The sequence below is a fragment of the Electrona antarctica genome, assembly GCF_951216825.1.
Source record: "Electrona antarctica genome assembly, chromosome: 19".
Lineage (NCBI taxonomy): Eukaryota > Metazoa > Chordata > Actinopteri > Myctophiformes > Myctophidae > Electrona > Electrona antarctica.
In genome coordinates, this window is record NC_136800.1 from 36,640,948 (window position 1) to 36,662,157 (window position 21,210).

Sequence of the window (21,210 nt, forward strand, 5' to 3'; positions counted from 1 at the left end):
ATAATAATTTTGTTACAAGACAGACCAGACCCCCACCCCGGGCCCCGGTGCGGGGAAAAAGACGACACTTACTTTCCCAGGCTGTAAACAACATACTGGCGTGCCGCGTATGTCGCCTTGTTTGATGTCTGTTCCGAAACTTATTTTCCAGAGTGGAAATGAGTAGCAGCAGAGCGCAAGGAGCAGCTGGGTCCAGACTGGGGAATGGACCCACCACCACACCGCCCGTCAGTCCGGTCAGCACCACCCCGTCGGTGCCGCTGTCCCCCATGGACCTGGAGGACGAAGAGCCGCAGTCGTCCCTCGCGGAGATCTCCCAAATGTGGATTAAATTCGCCAAGACGTTCGCCATCATCTTCCCGATCTACGTGCTGGGATACTTCGAGTTCAGCTTCAGCTGGGTGTTGGTGGGACTCGGGCTGTTCTTCTACTGGCGGAAGAACCACGGCTATAAAGACAACAGGATAAACCGTGCGTTGGCGTTCCTGCAGCACGAGGATAAGGTTGTGAAGCAAAGTGTGGCCACCTCAGAGTTGCCACCATGGGTAAGTCAAGTCTGTTGTAGCTATAGGGCCAGGATTCTGTTGCAGCTGTTTGATTGATTGATTGAAGAATTTATTAACAGTTTGCAGAATTACAGTACATTTCAAGCACAAACTCAATACAAAGGCTGTTAACTGTGAGTGGACGACCCAATTAAGCATTACACTTGTTTCCAACAGGGTCCACCATGTTCAAATCATCAAAACATTTAGAGACGTACAAATAGACACTTCTATAGACAGAACAGGAATTCATCAAAAAGGAGGTAAAAAGGGAAAAGAAATATATACAGTGAGGGGAAAGAAGGGGGGGGCGGGGGGGGGGGGGAAAGAAGGGGGGGGCGGGGGGGGGGGGAGTGTGATCACACCATGTTTCAAAATGTTTCAAACATAGCAGATCAACAAGCTCGAGCTTGTAGTGTAGATTAGCTATTTAAACAAGGATATATTTGAAAATTGTGCAAATGTCGCCGTGGTTAATGTGTTTAATTATAACGCAAACCGATGGGTTTCAGTTTCAGTGGGGCAGTGGGATGCTACACAGGTCAACGTTTTGGGTAGAAGACACTGACTGTACTGTAGCACGTAGGTGCTATCAAGGGCAGTATTGCTGACACTAGTGACAGGAACTATTCATGACAGGTTTGTCAGACTGTAGCAGGACTTTGTTGACTTTTTACTGTGATATTTATCCACTTATATCATGACAACCAAATTATTTATTGCAATGCTCCACTCTACTGTAAGCCAGGAAGGAAGTTGAAGTGAGTGACAGACAGTGACACAATGAATGGCTTTAGTGTGTGTCATCATCTGTACGCCTTACATGCAGGGCTTTGAAAATATTTATTCAAACAAAACTACTCATTCATAGTGACATAAACATCTAACAAAACACTAACGGAAGATGTGATAGAATTAAGCGTATAATTTGCATGATTTTATTTCTTGCAATGTCATACTGTGTAAACTTAAGCTGCACATTGTTTTGACATTGGTTTTTTTAAGTGTGTGGGTGGGTGGCTGGCTGGGTGCGTCTGAGCACGAAAACAGCATGGTTGTTTTTCACCACCTGTGCGCAACCTAACACACACACAAACACACGCACATATTAACTGTATATATGGTGATTTTGGGTGTGCCAGTACAGTACAGTACAGTACAGTACAGTACAGTACAGTACAGTACAGTACAGTACAGTACAGTACAGTACAGTACTTTTTCTAGTCCGGAGAGACTGTATGTCCCCTAAATTCCCCAAGAGCTATGAAAGAAAGAAATTAAAACACATGTCAGTTCCCCTACATTCGTTCTCAGCTAGCATCCAGCCAAATCACAGGAATGTACTGTAGCAGTGCCCTATGATTTCCCTGAGTGGTGTAATGTTAGTGGTAAAATGTTCCATGTGCAGCTGAGGCCAGAATAGTGGATCTGCATTGGCAACACTACAGAAGCTCCACTGGCTACTATTCATGACTCATGAGAGACCTACCACTTCTATCCTTTGTTTTGACTTTTGGTGGGCATACATTTTGTTCCAAAACTGAGCCTGAAATACTTTTGAAATAAGTCGGTTACAAATAACTGCCAGGAAATTCTTACCTGTTATGTTATTTTACAAAATTATATAGGCAATAGCAAGTTGAAACATGTTTTACATTTTTCTTTGTCATGAAATATGTCTCGCATTGTCATTCTAAGTTGAGATATAGTATTGGTGAACCATAAAGGCAAAAATAACTCACATTATGTGTACCCCTAGCGCACTGACTGACTCATCAAAAGAGTAAAATGTAGCTGTCGTAGTGCCCTGTCCACTGATTTCATTCCAGCACGAACTCTTGTCTCTTGTGTGCATGGTGTCACATTGCTGTCAGAGTACGGGTTACGTAAAGGTCAGCCAAAGGGGTCAGCCACCATATACAGTACACTACAAAGGAAAGTGAGGTTCAAAACCGAGCAGGTGACAGAATATCTCCTATTTATTTCAGTTGATCAACCAGATGAATCAGCTGTAGGGGTGTATACCAGGATTGGTGCATCTATCTATAAATTGTGCAAATCTCTGCATGTGCCTGTGTATGTCTTTCCTTCACATAAACCGAGAGCCGTCCAATAAATTGCCTTCTTCACATTTTGGCAAGTACAGTGCAAAATGACGTGAATGACGGGCTCATGGGTACAGGCCAGTACTGATGTCATAGTACAGTACATGGTACCTGCTGACAACCGTTAACTGCACTAGGTGCATGATTCCAGACGGGAGAAGGGGGTTCATTTGCATAAGCTAAATAGGAGTGCTGAAACTACAGTTTATTGTGTATGACTATGCTTTCCGTGTGGGACAGTGGGGAATAATTCTGCAACCAGCTGCATCCCCTCTTATAGTTTACCTGTTATAGTTTAACAATGAATCTATTTACATCCTTGTATTGTGAATCTGTGATGTGTATGTATATATATATATATATATATATATATATATATATATATATTAGTGGTGGGCATAGATTAATTTTTTTAATCGCGATTAATCGCACTGCAATCGTGGAGTTAATCGCGATTAAAATGGCTCATTTGAACTCTGCCGAAGGCATTGAAAATATGTGTGCGCTACCTAAATAATGTCCAGAAGTAAGTCCTTGTGAACAGGTTTAGACCAGGAGCCTGTGGCTGCTGCCTGGATATGGAATATGGATATGGACTTATGGCTCCATCGCTGCCTCTTTCTTTTCTAGTAAGTAGAACTTTTTGTTGGCGTTGCTGTTTACCGTCCCTCTCACAGACTACAAGTCAGGGACGAGTGCACTGACTGTCTGACTCCGTCTCCGTGCAGTCTCCGACCGTGCTCCACTCCGCCTCCTGTGGGCGCGTTCGGAAATACCACACCGGAGTGCACTCGCCTATTAGTTTGCATTGCACAGTGGGCTCAGTGCGCTATTTCCGAACGCGCCCCACACGCACACACATGCGCACACACGCACGCGCACACACAGCCCGCCTCCTGGCTGCTGCAGACCCAGCTCCCAGACCCAATTTTGAGAATTGATTAACGGCGATATTTCTTTTATCGCGCGATACGAGTCTCGCGTTAACGCTACTATGATATATATATATATCATAGTTCAGTGTGCAGTGAATTTCTCAACCTATTTCTTACTCCAGTACGATATCCATTAAGTCGTTTTTTTCCCCCCTTTTCTATCTACACTGTATAATTCACTGAAAATAATAATTCACTTTAACTCTGAGAGTGTACAAATGCACATTCAGAGTTACAGACCTGTGAGGTTCCATTTAAACTAAAGCATCCATCGCAGCAGTGAGTTTATACGTTTCCAGCTGTTTTTTGTTTGTTTTGTTTCTTCGGTACAACACAGATGTTACAGAGACAATGAAGAAACACTACTGAAATTGTTTGGTCTTTAGGTTTAGGTCCAGGCCACATTTGGGTCAGTTGAACTCAGTTCAAAGGAACACCGAGTATTGTATAGTCGATGACCAGGTGTGACTGTTGATTCCAGGTCGTGAGCCAAAGTGTTCGATAATTTAATATCTTCAATTGCTAGGTGGAATGATAGATTCCCGAATTAATTTGAATCCTTTTAAATAAAGTGGATCAAATACAAGGTTGCTTTGTTTTTGTTTAGCTAATTTGTACTGACTATAGCCTATTTCTTCTCCTTGTGCAACTAGCCTGTGTTTTGGTTTCCTGTGTCACAGCATGAAGTTGGTTTGGGGTGGAATGAAGGGGTATCCCTAACGGATGCCTCTCACATACCTGTCATGCCTTTTCTCCGACGACAAGCCATGGCCCTAGACTTGTATGTCGCAAGCTGTCATAGCCTACATTGCTGGTTCTCATTTTGCTGGATTTGGTTATGTGCCGGCATGCACTGTAGAACATGCTTTGTGACATTTCAACATATATAGAATTAAAGGGATAGTTAATTGTTTTGGAAAATAATCTCATCCAGGAGCAGGACGGAGGCAACCAAACAAATCTATAATAATTATTAAAATGAAATGAAAACGGTAGATAAAAAACCACGGCCCCTCACATATTAGAAGGACAAGATCAGTCACCAGAAAAAAGGACGGGTATTTTCGATGAATCTCATGGTTAAAATGGAGTTTGAAGTTACAATAGTTCGTATAGGAAGGGGGCGGCTGGGCGGGGCAGCTAAAATGAATATCAAATATCTAAATATTGAATAGAGCAACTTAAACATTGTCTGGGGTGTTCACATAAGCCTGAGTAGACGATGAAATGACCACAAGTTTTTTTTTAAGTGAAATATCCCCTTTTAAGCTTGTCACAGATGCGGTTGAGCTGCCTCAGCCTGACTGGCAAATCAAGTGCTACTGTCCCAGACCTGCTCAAAACAAGTCTACAGGAATAGTTTGAGACGTTTTGAAAGACCAATTAAAAGGAAAATAAATTGTCCTCTTTTCAACAGATTTATCTTCAGGCAGTTTAAAAACATTTTTTTTTATTTTTTATAACTTTGTTTATTGTTTTTTTCACAGAAGCATTATTGAAATACTGGAGTTGAAAAATAATAAATGGTGGCATTAACAGCTTCAGTTTAAAAACATTTCTAGAAGGAAAACAGTGCAGCCTGACCCTGTTGCATTCTGGAAATCGCAGTCCTCAATTGTGCTTTCCTTGTGTAGAGGGATGGCTAAGTAACACTGCCAAAGAAAGTAATGCGTAGTAAAGACGAGCAGAATCTTTAGCATGTGACAGCAGCGTGATGAGTCATGGTTTTAAGCCTGTAATCAACTCTTTGCATTCAGGTCATTGACAGAGGAATGGCTGATAATACAGTATGTCATTGGAGCAACCAGCCCATTCCAACAGGTCAAAGATTGCTGGTGATTGCTCATTATCTCCGCTAATTGTTTTACGTCCTTTCTTTGTGGACTGGAGCATCCTCAGTTTACCTTTAAATCAATGCAACTAAGCTTAATAGTAATGAGTTGACCATAGTTTTTACTCCAAAAATAGATATTTACCATTAATGCTTATTTAATAATAGGGATACATTGACTTATTTAACCTGGTAGAGATGTTCTGTTTCCTTCCCCAATGATGGCCCCAAAGAAGCTGCAGACAAACAAAACCACAGGACTTTAGCCTTTAATTTAAATTGAATACCTTAATTTTCTTGAATTGATGCATTACTGACAGCCTCCTAAGAAATAATAGCCATTCACAGATGACCCAGCATTGTTGCTTAACTCTGTATTTTCTCGCCCTCAGAATGTCCTGGATTACGGGTGTGTGTGTGTGTGTGGTGGGAGAATATTGGCGTCTGGCTGATATCTAAGCGAGGATACAGGCTAGGAAAGAGTAAGGACTAAGGAGATGCACGTTTTGGGTATTTCTTGGAAAGCAAAGCACGAGACAAAATACTTTTATACTATTTGTATTCAATGTGTAAATTTATGGGTGTTGTACACTATAGTTTTAGACCAAAGTCATAATGGCATAGCCTATTTGTGGTTGTAAAGAATAATCCTCTTGATTTAGTTCACACTTCACAGCACTATTCCCCCAAATCATTCAGATTAACTTCAACCACAAAAGACCAGATACTTAAATATAGTTAAGAAATTAAGTTCTTGGACTATGTAATGGGTATTAATTGTTAACACTGGAAAATGTGTTGGAAAAGTTGGAAACCCACTGAAGTTAAGGACTTTAAGTTGGAGCTTTGCAGAATGTGAAGAGATGATCCTGTAGCATGATTCCAGACCTAGTGAACGCCTTGATACCGTACATTCGGTTATTGTCTCCACCAGGCCGAAGGCATGGGGAGATAGTATGTTTTGCACTCTGTCTGACGTCCGTCCGTCCGTGTACAGCTAATCTCCGGCACCGTTAACCCGGTCAATGCCAAAATTTGCACACACTCCCTGGATACTAACGACGAACCTCTGCTCCAAATTGTCCAGAACGGCCTTAGCGGTTATAGTGCCACCATGAGGCAGATTTTCACATTTTTACCTAAAACTGCACCGATCTCCGTGAAACGTTGCTAGCACACTTCCTAGAGGCAAAGGATAAACCATTGACCTGCATTTTTCACATTGCCTTTTATAGTGCTACCAAGAGGCCGAGATTTGTAAAACACATTTTTAGATTTTACTCCTCCAGATTCTGTCCAAAAATCCCGCAAATCATTACACAGTCTCTCAATAGTCATGTGCTCAAGACGGATCTTTCCAATATTTCATATTCCATCCTAAGTGCCTAACATTGGCTTCCAAAATTTGCAGGATTTGCCCGCTTTGAACAAAATAAGCCTCAAGTCATGAACGCAGCGTGCAACTTACGTGAAATCTTTCACGCACTTTCCTACTAGGCTGAGGAAAGGAGGAATAAATCCCACCCTTTTCACATTGGCCTGTTATTGCGCCAGCAACAGGTGGATTTTTGCAAAACACATTTTTGGAACAAAATGCCTCAAATCATCCAATTGCCATCAAAGGCGTGAGAAGAAATGGCACACTTTTCACATTGGCCTATTATAGCACCACCAGGAGGCCACAACAACCTACCTGACCTGGTGGAGACCTGTGCCCCGAGGGGCACTTTTTCTAGTTCAAATTCTGGTTAGTGAAATATTTCTAATGTATGTTCAGATGTGTCTGTCAGTATCCAGTGCAAAATAAGAAATTGAAGTCTACCTTTTTATCGACAATGTAGCTGCAAAACGTTTTCCGAAATTAGACAGCCGGGCCTACAGTGTATGCGTGGAAATATTTTAATTACAGACAGGCAGCAATTACAGAATGAGCATGCCAGAGATTGGAAAATCATTTCTGGACCTGGTGGCATGTTTCCTTGCTCCACCAGAAGGCATTATGCAATAGAGCGTCGTCCGCATTCTAAACTAAGCATTCCATTAGATTTTGGTCATAGACGATTACTATGGTTGATAAGGTAACTAGATCAGGAATGGAATTCCCCTTTTTGAAGTATGTTAAATGTACATGACTATGGAGACGTTTTGAGTGCACACAATGTGACCTAAATACATACTGACACATATTATTATCACGTGTACTTGTTATCTACAGTAGAACAGCAGACGTCTTTACTAATACTATTTGTAATTCGCACGTCCTAAGGATCTCCTAAAATCCTGTCGAACTTGGGCAGTTCTGTGTAGATGCAAAAGGAAAACAGGACTCTTTGTGGCTTTCGTCTTTTTTGATTTTATTTTATATTTTTTATGGAGGGACAGACAGTAGGCTGACAGGAAATGGGGAGAGAGATGGGGGGGTGATGCGGGTAAGCAAGCAAAAATATTATTACAGAGTAAAAGCGGCCATATCTGCGTGGCACCTCGAGCTGTTATTTTGAAAGAAATCCCGGCACTGATTGTTACATATAATAGATATAATATAATAGATAAATTACAGTTACAATAGATAAATTAAGATTTTACTGTGTACAGTACATGCAATGGGACAGCGAAAGACGTATGACTTGTCACTACATAGTCACGCTACATCTCTACTTATTCTGTTTGCACATTCAGGTACATAATATACTCTATTCCATTTTAGCAAGAAATTGCAAGCCTCACTTAAGACAAAACAGGGGCAAGTCTAGACATCTCTGAGAAAGTCTTGTATGTGCACAACGATAACTTGCCATCCAATGACCGTCTCTACAATGTGCATCAGTACTTTCAACGACGCGTGTCAAACACTGTGTAAATCAGCTGTAAGCATTAGCAATGGAGCAGCACTGGTCCAACAACGCTATTCATATTAGATCATCATTAAGAGAAATGCCAGGTTTGGTTGTGAGCCTGAAGCTCTCTCAGAAGATATGTGTGGAATGCGGCCTGGTTGTCTGTAGTGTGTTTCAGGCAGCCGGCAGGCCAAGAATGCCTCGAGTAGGGCCGCCGCCCGCCTGCCTGGCAGCTGAACCTGTGCAAGTGCACTAACCACATTCACTTAGTAGAGATAGTAGAGATGGACAGGAAACGGGGGGGGGAGAGACATGCAGCAAAGGCCGCCAGAAACGGGACTCGAACCTGCAGTGTGCCGTCAGGCTACTTATGAGCCTAGGTGCCCGGACCGCAAGGCCAGCTATCCGGGCCCCAAATCCAGGCGTGCTGAATGATGACTCACACTTTGCATAATTAAATATATTTCAGTGTTTTTTCATCATATCGTGTCATTCAATGAGGAGACTACTATTGGGATATCAGGAAAACATCTGTGTCATTTTCGACTTTATCTTTGGCTATTCAAAAAATAGCAGATCTACAAACTCACAGCACGGCACATTGAAAAATCTTGAAACACACTATTCTTCTCTCTTGGGGGGCCGCGGCCAAATGCAATTTGGGGGTTCATTTGGAGAACTACTGGTTTAGGAAGGCATTTGTAGAATCGGCCTCAGGTCTTTATTGGTTACAGGGGTTAACAGTAAGGCCCATCGGATCGGTACAGGTCATGTTCTACTTGCCCAAAAGACATGCCCACTTGCCCGAAAAGTAAATTGTCAATTATAAAATGATGGGTACAATTTGAATTAATTTCCAATTTAAAAAAGTGTGTGAAAGTCATACCTCAATTTGTATGCCAAATACCTAAATAACTATCAATATGACTATGGGTTCACACTTATATTTTGTAGCAACAGTGAAAAAAGCACATTATAGGTCATCATCATTTTTTGACCGTGGTCGAGATCATGGATTCCACAATGCTACGCCAGACTTCCCGGTCCTTCATTGCCACCCCCAGTTCCTGCCTACTGAAGCATGTGTCCCTAGCGATGACATCAGGGAACGACAGCTTTCTACCTCTGGTCCGCCCTGAGGCACGACTCCAGAGAAGAAGGGAAGATATAACCTCATTGTCAGCTCTGTAGCAGTGGCCGGCAAACTGCGCTCTTCTGGATCAGACCAGTGAAGAAACAAGGGGAAGGTTGCCGTATATTAGATTAGTCGATGGGTGGCTCTTCCAAGACAGATTTTGCGCTCTCATTAGAAGGCGGTCTAAGTGCCATCCAACCAATTCTCTTGTTTCTTTGAAAGTGTCCATGTCTCGGAGCCATATAGTAGAATCGGCTCAACGGTCGTCCTAAATATTTTTACTTTTAACATCTTACTAAGCTGGGATGACCAGATCTTATGCATTATACCTTATACATTATAGGTAAACAGTGCCCTTATTTTACATTCCACAGACCAGAGCACTTGCCCGGTCGTGCAACCTGAAAACAAATACCACCTGCCCGGAAGTTTTATTTACCTGCCAGGGGCAGGTGGGCAACCCTTAGTCAATGCCTGGGTTAGAATTTGATAACCTGTTTAAAGCATGATATTTCACTCTCAAGCTTATTATTTAAAAATAAGCTGCAGTTTGTGAGTAGAAGTTTGCACTACAGAATTTCACCCATGACTCTTTTATACCTAATGTGACTAAAGTAAATGTGATTTTCCGAAGTACTCAAGTACTGGCACTGAAAAAAAGAAAATCACCACATCCAATGATATAGGCGTGGAATAATTGGAAAATACTTTAAGAATTATCCTTTAACTCCGGCACTGCACTACAGTAAGCTTCTGTTGAAATACATCACTGACTTGGCCACACAGAGGCTACATTGTTATGAAGCCCAACAAACCTCGGTGAGGCCTTTAGGAGGGCCATTATAATCCACCACTCCTGAATGGAGTGCCTGGTGCTGGGAGTCTGGTGCAACGCACAGGTCCTGGGCCTGGTGAGAGCAGGAGTGGACCTGGTGAGACGTAGGAGGGGCCCGGACAGGAGTCAACCCACAGAGCCTAGTCCTTCCACGCGCCAGAATTTGGTTCTCCCAGTCCCGGCAGAGTAGTTCCGGAGCAACGGATTTGTGCATTCCCTGATGGACAGATCGAGGGTAGCTACTGGGACGTAAATCGGGATTTGATCAATCCCGGCTGGGTCGCCTGAGTGAGGGGTATGATGTTGGTAGACACGAAACCCTGTTGACCTCAGGAAACATCACTGAGGATACGTCCCAGGTGCATCCATGCGATGTATTTTTTTGTTATAGCTCTATAACTATAGTTATTAGGTTCAAACTGAACTTTATTGTCGTATCACAAGTGTTAACAAAAAAGTGGGTGAAATTCTTATCTCCCAACATTTGCGTTTTTTTGTAGAATGGGCTAAAGAATGGAGATGTATAATAAATCAAGGGAAACAAGTCACATTATCCCAAATATTCTTAATATAATACGAGCAATGTCAAGTATATAGGTGCATGGTTAAAAATAACAATAAACTGAGTCCGTTAAAAATAGCAGCAGGAACACAGTCTCTTGTGTGTGTATAATCTCTTGTGAAGGTGAGACATCACGTAACCGCATATATCAAACAGGTCTGCATAATTGACAGTGCCAGTGCAGGCCGTGATGTAGATAGGGGCGTGCTCTCTCCTCTGCCTTCTGTAGTCCACGACTCCACAATCAGCTCTTTGGTCTTGTTGACTTGTTGAGAGTGAGTTTGTCCTGGCACCATAGTGTCAGTGATTTCATCTTGTCCCTGTGGGCACACTGGGCAGACTTGTTGTCATCGACGCGTGTGTGTGTGTGTGTGTGTGTGTGTGTGTGTGTGTGTGTGTGTGTGTGTGTGTGTGTGTGAGTGTGTGAGTGTGTGAGTGTGTGAGTGTGTGAGTGTGTGAGTGTGTGAGTGTGTGAGTGTGTGAGTGTGTGAGTGTGTGAGTGTGTGAGTGAGTGAGTGAGTGAGTGAGTGAGAGAAAGTAGATGGGCACCTGAACCTTTTGGGTTGCAGGTCTCTGAGCTTTGTGTCGAGCTTTGCAGGAACCATTGAATGATCCTTGAGCTGTAGTTAACAAACAGCATTTGTATGCATCTGTTCCCTACATCATCCATGTGAGAGGACGGTGTGAAGAGCCATGCCAATTGCATTGTCAGTGGATCTGTTTTGACGATAGGCAAATTTAATTGCCATGGGTCCAGTGAGGCAGGCAGCATGGAACAAATCCATGCCATATGACCTCATTTAATGCAAGTTTGTACATTTTTAAAATATGGTGATAATGTTAGTTATTTGTCTGTACATATTTTATGTCCCTCCTGGACACGCAAATGGATGTCCGGGTGCCACAAGGGGAAACGTTCCTGCCCACCACCATGGGGTTTGATTACTCAAAAACTTTTTTTCTTTTTCTTTTTTTGCTGGAAAATGGAAATTAAGAGGTTACACAACTTTACTTTACAGTCAGTTTGTTTTGGTGGTGGGGAGGGGGGGCAGAGGGGGTCGCGAGACATGGCCAAAGCATTTCTGGGGTCTCCAGCCAAAAACGTTGAGAACCCCATAGTCCAACAACACAGTTCACCATGTTTGTGCGTGGGAAGCTGGTTGGTATTGGAGAGGTCAGGGCGCCTATTCAGCTGTTGGTGGGAGGCATTGCATGAAAAAATCCCTCCTAGTGAAACTCCTTACTGTCGGGTGAAAATAAATGGCTGGTGACTCCATGGGTATTGGACGAGACATTATGGTTGTCTTGTATCATGTCTACACCCTCACCAAGACCAAACGGTAGTGGTTGGCATGTGACAGGGACTATAGTATACACAAGGGGGTGAATTGGAAAATTTGGAATCACTAAATTGGAGAGAAAATATAATAAAACTTTATTTTTATTTTGTATTGAGTTGAAGAATTCTCACCTTGCACTAAAAATGTGGATGTAAGCATCAAACCACATAACAGGTCCCTGGCTAGTGGCTACATATATCAACATACTGTATATTGAGGGAGAGGTTTCCTTGCCAATCGAGGGTCAAGAGTTTTGTTTCTTTTGTTAAATGTGGGCTTGTAAAGCCCTTTGAGAATGTCACACGATGATTAAGCGCTATACATATTTGATATAATAAAGGCTCCTTATTCCCTAGAAACTAAGTGATGGGTAACTGAAGTGCCCTGACAATAATTATAGGTTATGTCACGTGGCACTGACCCTTCACTTTATTATTTACTGCTGCTAATGTTGGTTGAACAAATAATATATTTTATGTAGTTCTGCCTGAACGTCTAAAACATAAAAGTACTTTTGCCGAGTGCCAAAGTTGAGCTGCTGCCTGTTGCAACACTCTGAATCCCTCTGGATTTGACCCTGTTGGGTGCCTGAAATGCATCAAATGTAAGTGTACTGTGTTATGTTACTATTTTGAGCCAATTTGAACTGTTGTGCTTATTGCAGCTCACTGTATAAGAAGCACATTGGCTGAAAGCGTACAGTGTAGAATGTAGCGCCCCCAAGTATAATGTGAGGCTGATGCTGAGGTCAGTATAGGTCACCCTGTTGGCTGGGCATGCAGCCTAAAGAGTCTATTGTGAATCAAACGCAGCAGTGGTGCTGCTGAGAAGGAATGGGGTCAGGCTCATAAACAAATGTTGTAGAAATTCGCCACACGTTGCACAATGTAGGGGTCTGTCCTCTACTCTATATAGCGGATAGCCTCGCTTTTGGGGGAAATACCACTTTATCATTTTTGACATTTACGCACGGCAGGATAAATGTGTTTACATTTCTGCCAGGATCACAGGTGGAAGACTAGTACCTGTGTGCTCCATCCAAGTGTTGTACCAGGTGTATTCCTATTCGCAACATTGTCTGACTGTACCACGTTCTGCTTACATTTCTGACTAATAAAGTGTTAAATCAATCAATCAATTACTGGTTATACTGGGTGCGTGGGTGTGAATTAGCAGTGGGTGATGGTGAGAAAAAAATGCCCATGCATGATCACCCAATATTTCCAGGCTTAAGAGATGTAAAATAATATTAATAATCATTAAAAGAAATAGAACTTTACCATGAACCTTAACATACGTATTCTGGGCTGAACATTCGGCCCAAAATAGCACAACTAGTACCAGTTCACAGCATGTCATGAGCTTGTAGATGAGGTATTTTTATTTGGTGTATTTAATTAGGAAATGTCCTTTTACAGACCTATTTACAAATTACAAGGACGGCTGGGTGCGTAGGAGAGAACAGTCAATGTGATAGGGAAAGAAAGGAGTGGACCTAGTATCGAGCCTTAGGCCTAGGGGTCCCCGGTCAATTAAATATATACTTGAGAGTTTGAGAATGTGTCAATGTGTTGTTAAAGATAATTTGAAGGGAAATACTTTTACTGTGCAATCCTTTTCTAATCACTACAGCTTAAAGGCGTAGTGAAACGGAAATGGTGGACATTTTATTTTGAAGTTTCAGACGGTCTCAAGTTGAAACACCGCTATGAAGTTTCTGAACCAATCAGAGCGTCTCATCCCTTCAGGGGATGGGACGGTAGCTATGCTACGCAGGACAGCGTGTGGATGTTTGTTTACAAATCAGATAGTCGGCCAGCTTTACCAGTTTACTCTTATGTGGCTTATTTCCACCCTATAATGTTTTCAGATACATTTTTTAGCGTGATGATTAAGTTGAAACCGAGTAAGACACTCTCTGGATGTTATCTTGAATGGGAATAAAAACGGAAGATGTCTGTAATCAGTAGCAGCTGTGCTGGACAGATGCGGAGATATGGGGAATTAAACGGGTGAGCTTCATTTTTATTGGCTTTTATCGCTGTGGGCCTCGACACGTCATCACGCAGCATGTTTTCGTTTTCAGGAAGTAATACAAAATATTTTTTATGGACTTTTGATATAAAAACACACAAAAGAGAATTTTCCAATTTTTTTGGCATCCATTGTTAGGTATGCCCATATGATGACCACGGATATGGTCTAAAAGTGTGACATTTTTTATTTAAAAATATTTTTCAATTCACTACACCTTTAACTGTTGAGAAAGGGTCACCCCCCCCCTTCTCTTTCTCCTCTCATCCCAGACTTGTGTGACATGGCATGGATGGCGCAGTTTATTCCTTTTTATGTGCCAAAGGGCGGGGCAGGGCAGAACGGAACACAAAATGGAAACAATGTGTGTGCAACTGAAAGGCTTTGTGCTGTTCTCCACGGTCTACATTTGAACGGCAACACAACCCCAGACCTGTGGCCGATTAAATGTAGCCTCTCTGTGAACAGCTGAATTGTCCCAGATGGTTAAGTTAGTGTGTGTCAACAAGGTACACAGAACAGAAGCAGGTAAAACACCGTACATTCAACTATGAACTTTATTAGGCACTATATCACCTGAATTATACATACAAGTCCTGCAAACAAACAAACAAAAAAATCATTCAGGCGTTTTGAGTAATATTTCAAGGAAACAAAGTATCTGTACACGCAACGAGGCAGTGAGGTAGAGAGAGTGTTATGTATTCATGAATCGTGTTTCTGCATGATTTGATCAAGCAGTGTTGAATTATAACCACCAACATGCTGGTAAATTAATCTAGGCTGTGGCTGGGGAGGTGGCGGGTGCTCTAATCTCAGAAACATTGACAGGCAAAGCAGTTTCGATTTTACATTTCAATTTTGATTGTTTTAAACATTTGAAGGAGCATAGAATGGAATATGCAGCCTGCTACATAGAATTCATAATAGTGTATCAGATAATGCAATTATTCCAAGACTTGGGGCTAATTTGTACAGTGTGTTCAGCTGAAAAAAGTAAAAGTAAATTAGCCTTGTGTGTTTGGTTTGCTTTTAAGAGTGTGAAATTGCACATGAAGTATCTTATCACAGTGGCAGTGGCTGCCACTGTGGAATGGCTGGAATGGCTGCTTTCATCTTCTCTGATGCTTGAAGTCCATTTGGTGTCAATTCCCCTTCAGTTCAACCAATTTAAAGTTTTCTCAAAAGCTGGAAATCTCAGGGTGTTGTTGTTGAATTCTTTTAGGCAACTGAATTAACTGAGTACCAGTACCAACTCAATGACTCAAGACTCAGTTTAATAGCTTCCCTCATGCTTCAGACATTCTGAGCTTAAAAGAATAATGGTTGGAAAGCTGACACACCTTGTAAAAGTCTGACTCTGCTTGGGGGGAATCTTTCAAACCCCCACCCCCACAATAGCCTTATGTCAGGAACACGCACACCTAAATGCTAACCATACACATGCATGAACGCACGCACGCACCCCAGGTGAATGCTAGTTCTCCATTTCAAGTCATCACAAGTTTAACAACAACATGTCCAGTCAGGTAAATCCATATACTTAAATAACAGTTGAGGCCTTAGAAACAGAAACAGATCACTCTTTATTGGCATTCTTGGCTGAACTCTTTTTCCCTTTTTTCTTTTACTGGCTAAGTGGCTAATGATATTAATAGAGTTTTGAGCCTCCTTTTGGAAACATCAACTGAATGATCTGGTCAGCTTAACAGTTTAACTAATTCTCTTGCTTTCATCTTGGGGGTAATTGAATTTGATACTTAATATCTTACTTAACCCACGCTTCCAATCCATACACATAAGTGTGTGTGTGTGTGTGTGTGTGTGTGTGCGCGTGTGTGCATGTGTGCGTGCGTGCGTGGGCGCATTCAGATGCTAAGCTAAGCTCATTGTTTAGCTGCAAGCGTCTGAGTGAGAATTGACCTTCACTTCACAATGGGGCACTCAAGCTGTTCATGCATCTCTCTCTCTCTCTCTCTCTCTCTCTCTCTCTCTCTCTCTCTCTCTCTCTCTCTCTCTCTCTCGTTCAGAAATATACTGAGTGAGCTTATGCTCAGATTTCTTTGACGTCATAGAGTTCTCTGAAATTTGGTTAATTTGCAAACTGTCAGAGCAGATACTCATTCATCCTTTCAAATGCATTCAATCCATCCCATGATGTATGAACGTGATTATTACCTGTTAGTGTGTGTGTTCACTGTGTTGAATACTGTCTAGAATACGAAAACAATCTGCTATCACATTTTGCAATGACTTCCTCCTCCATTATTCAGACACTTGGGACAAAATGCTTTGCCCTCGTAGTGGTCAGTGTGACGCTCCGACTGACTAATACGCCAAGAGCACCGCCAGAGTGCACCCCAGCTGCTCTCTGGTCGTTCAGAAATTCTCTCTCTCTCTCTCTCTCTCTCTCTCTCTCCCCCATCCTAAATATAGGCCCCAGATCTTTGGAACAACTGTCTTGTGTTTATGGGCGGTCTTTTCCCTGTGTCGTCCATCACCCAACTGTTAATATCCACCCATCACACATATGTCACACACACAGGCAGGCACACACGCACATCAGAGCTGCAGGAAAAGCTGAATGGGCAGGTTTAATCACTGGAAGTAAGGGTCCGTTTTGAGGAGGTCAGGAAATGCCCACATAACATGACTAACGCACACGCATGTCGCACACAGAGATTGAAAAATGGAGGTGGTTGCTGTCAGTTAGAAATCTTGTATCTCCATATTTGAACTTTTCTTTCGTAAAGCTTGACTTATCACATTGCGGCATGTTGTGAACTTGTAGATCTTCCGTTTTTGCTACTTTTCAAAACAAGTGAAAGTGGTTATAGTCTGTCTGGTTTCATAAATATTGAACCAATGAAAAAGTATTAACAAGAGCTTGTGGCTAATGATAACTACATTGGATCCACTGGAATATAGTTGATATTTTATCCATTTCCTTAGTTTAAAAGTAACGCGTTATATATTGGGACATACAAGGTTTCCACTCAACGGCGACATGTACTGTATTAGCTCTGATTCATCCAGGGCACAATAAGAGCTGAGCAGTGCTTCCGTAACAGTTAACCCATTAAGATCTGAGACCAGATTCTACAAAATGTCTTCTAAATTTAAATCAGTGGTGTTCAAACTTTATCATGGCAAGGACCCACAGAATTATCTGTACTAGCCCTTACCCGTTGTGGCCGTGGGTACCCCGTGGGTACTGCACCCTGGGTGCGTTTTTAATTCACTAATAAATTCATTATTAATCTATAATTTGTTAAATTGAAAAAAGGGCTTCGTTAAGACCTCCATATTATTATAATCAATGCCTGTGTGAAAAGTGGGAGTGATTGGTGCAGGCAGTGAGGAGCTACGGCAGTGTTTCTGACACACATTCAGACACACATTCAGACATTTGGTTAATTATAGTATGATGATATGATGATGATGATATGATGATGATGATATGATTTGGCTGTGGACCCCGTCTGAAAATATGGGACCCACCAGAAGAAAATATTTGAGTTAAAACGTTCGCTGTGAAGATCTGCACACATTTTCACGATTCACAGATCTACAGCTAAAGAATAAATGAATGCTTAATGTGGTTAAATGCTAAAGTGACACAGGTGCGTTCCACCCCTAGGTCTTAATGGGTTAAACAGTAATGGCCTTACTAGTGCTGGAAACGGGCAAAGAATGAGACCATGGAAATTAATCTTGTAGATTCATTCAGAGCTAATGAATAAATGGTAAGCACAGCACTTTGTAAGGCTAAGAACAAGATTATACAAATGGTTTAATGTTATTGGTACAGTGAAAGTATCCCATACACATCATCATCTCTGTAGTACAGATAGACACTTAGTTAGGATTTCCACACAGCTGTTGCAAGGTTGAGCAATGATTCTCTCATCACGCACGGACGGACGGACGGACAGACCCCCATGGCATCAACTAATTTCATGTCTAACATTTGTTTCCAAATGTGGCATATGCTAGGACAAGGAAACGCATGCCATGCACGCACCCACACATGCGCGCACGTACCAAGGCATACACATATCAGTCTGGGCAGCTTAAGTATGCTGAATCTTTCAACACACACAGTCACACACAGTTAAATTCGCATCTCCTCTTGGCTGTTGATTGCAATCCGCACATGATTTTATCTGCCAAGTATTTGACTGTACGGAATTCAGCTGGTGTCCAGAATAGGGATGCTTTAGGTTAAAGTGGCTTACTGGTTTAAATGATGAAGGTGGTGATTTAATTCAATGGTGATGATAATTAATTTTAGAGGCCTATAGAGTGGCTTTTGTCTTAAGTTAATACCAAAACAAGCACACTACTGTTCATCCACTGGGCAGCTTATTTTTCATTATTATTTTAGAAAGGTGTTCACAAATTTACTATTTCATCATCGTTCAACTCAACTAAACTAACCTAAGCGGTCAGGTAAAAGAGTGGACCCTGATAAAAAATAATGAGCGTCGAAGCACATTTGTCACCTGCGTTTTTACAAAGGAGATACAAAGGAATTTAAGAGAGAGAGGGAGAGAGAGAGAGAGAGAGATCTACAAAGGAATTTAAGAGCGAGAGAGAGAGAGAGAGAGAGATCTACAAAGGAATTTAAGAGCGAGAGAGCGAGAGAGAGAGAGAGAGATCTACAAAGGAATTTAAGAGAGAGAGAGAGATCTACAAAGGAATTTAACTTAGAACTCTTGTAACCTAAACGGCGTTGGAGAAATTCTCGTCAGTGCTTTAGAAAATCCGTTGGCGTCACCATGCTGATTTGCTTAAGTTAAAAATCCAAATCCTGTTTCTAGCTAGCTGTAAAGTGCTTTGTTTATCCACTTTTAAAATATAGCTTGTCACGCAGAGAGAATAATGTGGCTGATGAAAGGCTGCTGGAGGACACGTGACCTTGGGTTACCTCACGCAGCAGCAGGATGAGTGGCCGAAGCCAGGAAATAGTTTGGTGCTGAGTCAGAGTCTACAGCTTCCAGCCTCTGTGATCAGGACACAGTGGTGGTGCTGGTGGTGAAAGCCACTGCTGTTGTTCCACTGCTCCGCTAATAGTCTCTCTCTATTCATCTGTGACTCTTACTTACCCATGTATCTTGTGTTGTGGAGTGAGACGTCTGAACCTGTCTGCCGCTGACTATGTCTTAATGTTTTATTTATGGGCCGGGCTGTAAAAGCCATTGGTTTGTCTCCTCCAGTCTCCACAACATTTACTGCAAAGATCCTGAGACTAAAGTCTTGTCCAATCTGCAGCTATACTGGTATTACCATACAAAGTCTCTCTCTCTGTCTCTCTCATCCTTCTCTTCTTGCCACTAAAAACAAAATACAAGGCCCTGTTGTCACTGTGTGACCAAGCTAGAAGAATCTTCCTATTATTATTTTTTACCATAAAAGGAGATATGTTACTGGGTCAAATGACTCAGTTTCCCATGACAGACCACTGGCCTATAGTCTGACCTACCAGTTGACAATTATTGTTAGGATATTATGTTCTGTATGTTGGTGTACTCTCCTCTGTGTCTTGCAGAGTATTGCATGTATATGATGCTTTTTTAAGATAAACGTCACACACTTCATTAAAGTGTTATCAGACTAATATCATGGCGCATGTGCACTATTGAGAAACGGGTGCATATGGACTGGATGTACAGTATACGTGAACTGGAGTTATATTTAGAATCTCAGAGTTAACACCGATTTTGCGGTGTATCCTCAGAATCCTCAAAACCCTGGTGTTAGCCTATAGGGCAGTGAAAGGAACAGCTCCTTCCTATCTCCAGGCTATGGTCGATGCCTACACCCCTGCCCGACCACTTCGGTCTGCCACCTCGGGGCGACTGATTGCCTCGTCACTCAAGGGTCCTTCTGGCCGATCCACACGGTCACGACTCTTTTCTGTTCTGGCCCCACAGTGGTGGAATGAACTCCCCACTGATGTTAGGACAGCAGAGTCACTGCCCATATTTCGCCGCAGGTTGAAAACCCACCTCTTCAGGAAACACTACCCTTCCTCTCTGCCTGACCTACTTGTTGTTAACTAGTTGTACGAACGCTTGTTTTCTATTGTTGTATTGTTTATTGGATCTTGTTTAGTCGATACACTTAATTGTTTTAGCTCATGCTCATTTGATTTAGCTATTTTGTCTCATCTGGTTAAGGAAATAGGTAGCTGATATATTGCACTTTTACCTTAGCGCTAGGTATACTCTTGGTTGCTGGTTTTTGCAGAAAATGCACTAAAAACTTCTGGTGATTAGTAGTTTTTGTTCCCTACCTATGTTGAATACACTTATTGTAAGTCGCTTTGGATAAAAGCGTCTGCTAAATGACTGTAATGTAATGTAATGTAATCCTGATTGGTTTGTTCAGTGCCTGGTCCCACCTTCACTCTGAAGGGTGAGGACAAAAAGCTTCAACCACCGGTAGCAATGTGTACTGGAACCACAGCTGGTGAAACAACATGACATGCATGCTCTAAATATAGCCCAATTTGTGAGTGTGTGTGTGTGTATGTTACATTACAAGTGAGAAAGTGGAAAAAATGGAACGGGGGGGGCGCCCATTTTTCGGGCATGGGAGGCTGTGTGGGCCCGGGTCCCTTTTTGAGGCTGGGCCCCCCCAAGGGAGACAAAATGAAGGATGGAAGTCCTTTGTAACCACCCCCCTCCTCCGCTGTGTTATACTCCCACCGCTCAGCTCATTCGCCCACAAATGAACACATGGCGCATGTCTCAGTCCTAGTGTTTTTCTAGGTGGCCTTTTTTCTTAGGCCATCGAGGTCTTCTCCAAGTTAAATGTAGGATTCTGTGGATTGTATGATGAATATATCTCTACATCTTAACTTATGCCCTTGAAGGGTATGGGTTCAATGTTACGTTCATGCAATAACTCTGTATCTTAGGCTCTGCTTCACGGGGATTAGTGATCTCAGAGTCTGTGTCACGCTTGCACACTAATACACTATCATGCACAGTTAACCTGTTGTCTCACAGGAGCAGAGTGACACCGACAAACTGAAAGCAATACC

At 42.2% G+C, this 21,210-nt stretch overlaps 1 protein-coding gene across 3 annotated transcripts in view; it reads left to right on the top strand.

Annotated features, from left to right (window-relative positions):
* The window catches only part of LOC306943926 (extended synaptotagmin-2-B-like), a gene marked incomplete at its 3' end in the record, with an annotated part of 74,120 nt that overhangs the window by 423 nt on the left and 52,487 nt on the right, over positions 1 to 21,210 (top strand). For all 3 annotated transcript variants that reach the window (XM_079530464.1, XM_079530465.1, XM_079530466.1), the window contains exon 2: positions 152 to 545. In XM_079530464.1, coding sequence (XP_079386590.1) covers positions 159 to 545 — 387 coding nt within the window. In that variant the 5' untranslated portion in view covers positions 152 to 158. The remainder of the gene's footprint in view (positions 1 to 151; positions 546 to 21,210) is intronic.